The 6,653-nt window shown below is 40.6% G+C and overlaps 1 protein-coding gene across 4 annotated transcripts; it reads right to left on the reverse strand.

Moving 5' to 3' along the window:
* Window positions 1–811: 811 nt before the first annotated feature.
* LOC5506674 (transmembrane protein 205) lies at window positions 812–6,437 on the reverse strand. Of its 4 annotated transcripts, XM_032375134.2 has the most exons (5): window positions 5,872–6,303; window positions 2,939–3,089; window positions 2,779–2,820; window positions 2,268–2,434; window positions 812–1,503 (listed from the first exon to the last, which is right to left on the reverse strand). In XM_032375134.2, the coding sequence occupies exons 3-5, from the start codon at window positions 2,804–2,806 to the stop codon at window positions 1,213–1,215; spliced, it is 486 nt and encodes a 161-aa protein (XP_032231025.2). In that variant the 5' UTR covers window positions 2,807–2,820; window positions 2,939–3,089; window positions 5,872–6,303; the 3' UTR covers window positions 812–1,212. The 4 variants fall into 4 exon arrangements, with proteins under 4 accessions (XP_032231025.2, XP_032231023.2, XP_032231024.2 ...); XM_032375132.2 differs by lacking the exon at window positions 5,872–6,303 and adding an exon at window positions 6,317–6,437 and having other exon boundaries at window positions 2,779–3,089; XM_032375133.2 differs by having other exon boundaries at window positions 812–1,500; window positions 2,779–3,089; window positions 5,872–6,308.
* Between the last annotated feature and the right edge of the window lie 216 nt (window positions 6,438–6,653).

Here is a 6,653-nt window from a genome sequence, read left to right on the forward strand (position 1 = left end):
CATCTTTAAGATAATAACATAGTTCTCTATTCCTGCGGCGATTCGTTGGAGGTTGGTTGCTATCCTGTTAAAAGCATGCGATGCGTTCAACCTCATCACTATAATGCACACGTATTGAGCAATAAGCACTGTTTTTCTCGTTAGTGCCTCTGCTAGTCATCTTTCTTCGTTCTTAAGTGCTTTCGAGCATTAATACCGCAAATTTCTGACAATTCCTGTGCCATTTTACGCTATTTGCGACAAAGAATTTCTACAGGTGTTTCTTCTGCTGAACATCCAAATCCTCTAATATTCTCAAGCATCACAATCTAATAACTTTGATTGAGGAGGCATATCTAAAGCATCTCGTTGGTCTTTGGTGTCTTGTCTAGTTGACAGACACTAACAAACCCCCCCCCCCCCCTTATTAAATCCATCTCTTTATTTAGCCAACGTCAAAATACCCGATAATTGCGATTAATAGCAGATTTATAATAAATAAATTTAAAATCAAGACAAAAGTTCATATTTAGTCCTTGGTACATTAAGAATGAGCTTTTTTTTTACCTAAAATACGCGATTTTATGAGGTACTTACAGCGTATACTGTGCCAATATAGGCCGCCATCTTGGATAACCGTGAGAGGGATTGGGTCTAGCTTTGAAAACTTTTTCTCGTAAATAAAGAGTTTTAATGCAGCCGACGGCAGTTTTATCTTGAAATATTAACAAATAGCGTTATATTTTCCCTACCAAAAAAAACAATCAGATATTTTGCGTAAGTTTTGGAAATACAAGGTCTTTTAAATTTCACCACAGGGAGCCCGCGATAGACGCTTTTTTTCTAATTTTTATTCGGTTAGCACACAAAACCCTCAAGTGGTACCGGTGGGGACCGGTCTCAATATTTATTAGCGTCCTCTTGGCTATCTTTATGCCTAGTTTGCTGCTTTTGTCCTCTATGTATAGATTGAAACAGAAAGCGACCGGACTATTTCCAGAACTGAAATGTCGACGACAATGAACAAGTGAGAACGAGTGAGTAGACGCCTCAGATAGCCACACCACAGCCTAACTTTGCTGTTGGAATAATTTTCCAAAATTGCACAAAAGAATTTGGCTGAACTTATTTGTTGAATTTCGAGGGCCACAATTACAAATTTTGCTTTCTGTTTAGTTCTGGCCTTTTAAACATACCACAGCACATGGCGAATAGATCAAGCCCTCGTGCTGTTTACGTGCTCACTAGGTGATGCGTTAGATATCCAAGGTGGACGAGACAGCCCACAAAGGCAAACACGGTAACAATGGAAGAGCAGCCATGTACTCGCGCAAACTTGTCCGTCAGCTCTTTGTACCGTTTCGTCTTCAATCCTTCTTTATTCTTGAGAGGGCCCACTTCTTGCCCGTAACCCTGCTTCTGCTCGTAGTCGAAGCGCGCCATCCATAACCGAGTTCCACGTGGTTCCAACAAGAATGCATTCAGCAAGCAACAAATGAGGGACATCAAGAGACCAGACACCTGCTGGAAGATAAGAGTATTGTGTTGATCACGTGATGGACAAGAATCACATGTTGATCACGTGATAGGCTAGAGTCACATGTTGATCACGTGATAGACAAGAATTCGATGTTGATCACGTGACAAACTAGAATCACATATTGATCACTTGAACCAGCAAGTAGCCAGATGCTTGCTGAAAGATACTATTCACTGGAATGTCACGAGCAATAGCAAGCAGTCAGAAACGTGCTCAAAGACAAGATTCACATGATGATCACGTAAAAAAGCAAGCGAAACATGAGCAAAAGTCCCCCAGGCGCGTACCTAGGATTGGCTGAGGGGCGGGGGTGGGAGTGGGGGTAGCGCAGTCATGGGTATCGTATGGTAAAAGCATAGTATTTGAAGATTCCATAATAAGAAATGACCCACTTTTTGGCCGCCAAGGGAGGTGCGCGCGCACTCTGCACCCCCCCCTCCCTTTGTGTACGCGCCTGTCCCCTCCGAGTTTAGTACCTGAACACCATCGTAGATAAGAGCCGCGCAGGACTGCGTACGAACACAAGCTACAGATGAGGAAGACTAGCAAGCAGACACGCCATATACAAGTCACGTGGTAGTCACGTGAAGTACACTTTTGTAACAAACCTACACCATCACTATGTGCGGAAGAGAGTGGGGGCAGTCATAGATATCATGTGGAGACAAAGATAGTATTTGTTTGACGACACTAAGAAATGATCCAGTTTGGGGGGTCATACCCCTATAAATGTGCCTCATTTCTTTACCTGAATCTCCTCTCGCGAATTTTTCTTCGCAGTTGTGTTCATTGCAGCGGTGTTCGTGAGTATCCCGAGTAGAGAAAGGCCTGAACCGAGACAGTAGAACAAAGGCCAGAGCTTTGATTGGATGTGACCAAACACGTGACGTGGCATGTTAAGATACATCACGATACCTGAAATAGAGACCAAACCTACTTCTCAGAGAATGTTGTTAATTATCAAAAATTTCCACAAGCACTTTGGTATTAGGCGGCTAACAAACTTATTGTTTGTTCACCATTTTTTGTCACATTCTTTGCCGCCCTCGTTAATTTCGCCTTTTCAAGTTATCGCGGGTGATATAGAAACGCGCTTGAAGAAAAATTGATAAATCTAGTTTCAGCGGAAGTTCGTCTATTACCAATTAATGTATAAAGAAGCTCGAAGGGAAATTGATTCTTGTTCGAGTTAGCGAGAAGGGTTAAGCTGTATCGAGAATCTGAATAAGTATCAATTAACAACAACAAAAACATCTAACCTGCGACGCCTATAACCCATGCCTGCATTCCAATCCACGCTCCTAAAGACAAGATATGGAGGTACAAGAGCAACGTTTGCCTTAACACTCCTTCCTCGGCAATCACACGGATGCAATCAGAGAATAGCACAATACATATCAGTACAAGGCACGCAAATACCTTGACTCCGAGTAGGCTAGTCATCACTACGCCGCACTGATATGGCGAGGAGCCCATCCGAAAGGAGACTTTTATAACGGGGGGTTTCTAGTGGGTGAAAGGGCGCAGTATTAGGCGGGATGCCCTCCTCTTACGAGATTATGCCATCTCACTAGCACAGAAAAATTGTAACAGAAATAAACAGAGTGTTGATATTTTGGGTTAATAAAGTACAATAAGTAAATTAAAGTAAAATTAACAATAGCTAGTTAACGCATTTTTTTATATAAATATATAGAAGAATGTAACTAAAATCGAATTTCAGACACAGATTTGATAACGAGGTGATCATACACACTGAAGCCTGTGGCTATTTCCCAAACCGATCGCAGCAAGAAGGAGGTTAAGTGGCTTGGATGCTATGTGCAACAACATCAATATAATACCATTACTATCTCTAACAGGAGCTCTAGTATAAACATAAAAAAAAATCATGTGAGAAACTCTAGGAATTTTAAAATCACTGGATTGGAAAGCGCCTAAAAACCTATAGGTGCCTTCCCAAAAGTTCATAAAAAATACAGATAAAGTAACAATTTAGGGAAAGGGATTAAATAGCCTATAGCGGCGATATGTGTTCCCTATTTGTCGTCACTACTGAAAACATGTGCTCCTTTTCACGCTTTCTCCATCTGTGACCGTGCGTTAGTACATGTCCCACACCGGAGGTCTACACACCGCAACAAAACTAATAAGGGTTCTTAAAATGTTGGCTTGATCTCTCTTAAACAAATTAAAGCTGATTTGAGATTTTAAATCATTTGATCTTTTTCCGTTACTTGCTGGGCTGTAGAGAAGACCCTAAAAGATAGCTATTTTTTCAATTAAAATTTATTCTGATTTAACTCTTTGAAATGGTGAATAGATGCGTAGTATGATACCATAGACTACACATCACCGTGCGCTAAAACAACATACCCACAAACTACACATCACCGTGCGCTAACACACCATACCTACAGACTACACATCACCGTGCGCTAACACACCATACCTACAGACTACACATCACCGTGTGCTAACACACCATACCTACAGACTACACATCACCGTGTGTTAACACACCATACCTATAAGCTACATATCACAGTGCGCTAACTCACCATACCTACAGAATACGTATCACCCTGCGCTAACACACCATACCTACACACTACACATCACCGTGCGCTAACACACCATACCTATAGACTACATATCACAGTGCGCTTATACACAATACCTACAGAATACACATCACCGTGCGCTAACACACCATACCTACAGACTACACATCACCGTGCGCTAACACACCATACCTATAGACTACATATCACCGTGCGCTTATACACAATACCTACAGACTACACATCACCGTGCGCTAACACACCATACCTACAGACTACACATCACCGTGCGCTAACACACCATACCTACAGACTACACATTGCCGTGCCCTAAATCACCATACCTATAGACTACACATCACCGTGCGCTAACACACCATACCTACAGACTACACATCACCGTGTGCTAACACACCATACCTATAAGCTACATATCACCGTGCGCTAACACATCATACCTACAGACTACACATCGCCGTGCCCTAAATCACCATACCTACAGACTACACATCGCCGTGCGCTAACACACCATACCTACAGACTACACCTCGCCAGGCATTAACACACCATACCTATAGACTACACATCACCGTGCGCTAACTCACCATACCTATAGACTACACATCACCGTGCGCTAACACATCATACCTACAGACTATATATCGCCGTGCGCTAACACACGATACCTACAGACTACACATCCCCGTGTGCTAACACGCCATACCTATAGACTACCCATCGCCGTGCGCTAACACATCATACCTACAGACTATATATCGCCGTGCGCTAACACACCATACCTACAGACTACACATCCCCGTGTGCTAACACGCCCTACCTATAGACTACCCATCAACGTGCGCTAACACACCATACCTACAGACTACACATCACCGTGCGCTAACACACCATACCTACAGACTACACATCACCATGTGCTAACACACCATACCTATAAGCTACATATCACCGTGCGCTAACACATCATACCTACAGACTACACATCGCCGTGCCCTAAATCACCATACCTACAGACTAAACATCACCGTGCGCTAACACACCATACCTACAGACTACACATCGCCGTGCGTTAACTCACCATTCCTTCAAACTGCAAATCTCAGTGCCATAATCTCATGACAAAACGATCATAGACGGGGAGTAAAAGGTATAATTAATATCTAGGTTTTCTTCTTTCTTTTTAAATGTTTGAAATAACACAAGCATATCTAAAATATAGATAGCATAAGAAGAAAATACTGTGATGTTGATCAAAAGATCGGTCTAAAATATAGATAGCATAAGAAGAAAATACTGTGGTGTTGATCAAAAGATCGGTCTAAAATATAGATAGCATAAGAAGAAAATACTGTGGTGTTGATCAAAAGATCGGTCTAAAATATAGATAGCATAAGAAGAAAATACTGTGGTGTTGATCAAAAGATCGGTCTAAAATATAGATAGCATAAGAAGAAAATACTGTGGTGTTGATCAAAAGATCGGTCTAAAATATAGATAGCATAAGAAGAAAATACTGTGGTGTTGATCAAAAGATCGGTCTAAAATATAGATAGCATAAGAAGAAAATACTGTGGTGTTGATCAAAAGATCGGTCTAAAATATTGATAGCATAAGAAGAAAATACTGTGGTGTTGATCAAAAGATCGGTCCAAAAATAACTACAAGATATTTTGATGATGAGTGGGTCTATATTTGATCTTGCTTTTAATATAAAGGAAAAGCTTGGGGCTTTCCCCCTAAATTCACGTGTGTCGCTCGGTTACTTACACGTGATGAGGGTTACTTTCCTCGAAAAACACTTTGCGCGTGCTTATTTGGATTCCCTCTTATGTTTACTTCAGTATCTTCCTGTTCAATTAGTGGGCGTTTTTATCGACCCAGTATTGTAATTGAGTTCCGAATGACGGCATGTAACAAAGCTTAATATCTCATATTTGTTTTCACAATGCAAAGCGTGTTTTGATCGCAATATTTGTTCATTCATCAAAGTTTGCTTTGTATACACCTTATTTAGAGCAGTATATTTATTGACATAAAAATTTCCTGAATGTTTTCCTTTTCACTTTGAAAATTATATATCTTTTGTTATTTGTAAATCGAAAATGATGGGTTTCCTAAAAGTCTTTTCGTATAATTTTGTTAATTTGTTAATCTGAATTTTGAAAGCGATAGGGTTATTTTAATGTTGGAAGTAGTCGCATTAGTTTCTCACCTGGACGATATTTAGCGTCACGCGTTTTCTTCTAGACTTGTCTAAGTATTTGTTTGCCTTGCATTACTTCTTCTAGACTATTATATCACCGTCACGTGAATATATTGTTTGCGTACACGAGAGGAATGAAACATGCGTCTTGTTACACTACGTCATGGGGGAGGGGGTGGGAGTTTCGGTGAAACGTACTTTTTAACACGAACATTCATTCTTGTTTTTTTATTTAGATACCATTCCCGTTGATTGAGGTATTCAAATAATTAAAATCAAACATAAACACATCAACAAATTTCCTAGGGATTTTCCATTTTCCAAAATTTATCCCACATAAATAAAT

The sequence above is a fragment of the Nematostella vectensis genome, chromosome 6 (assembly GCF_932526225.1).
Source record: "Nematostella vectensis chromosome 6, jaNemVect1.1, whole genome shotgun sequence".
NCBI classification, from domain to species: Eukaryota; Metazoa; Cnidaria; class Anthozoa; order Actiniaria; family Edwardsiidae; genus Nematostella; species Nematostella vectensis.

Excerpts from the sequence above, each read along its gene's own strand:
- LOC5506674 (XM_032375132.2), bottom strand. The coding sequence starts at position 2,995 with ATGGGCTCCTCGCCATATCAGTGCGGCGTAGTGATGACTAGCCTACTC. Across the intron at positions 2,435-2,778 it reads ATGGGTTATAGGCGTCGCAG|GTATCGTGATGTATCTTAAC; the intron begins GTTAGATGTTTT and ends TCTCTATTTCAG. Across the intron at positions 1,504-2,267 it reads ATTCGCGAGAGGAGATTCAG|CAGGTGTCTGGTCTCTTGAT; the intron begins GTAAAGAAATGA and ends CTTATCTTCCAG.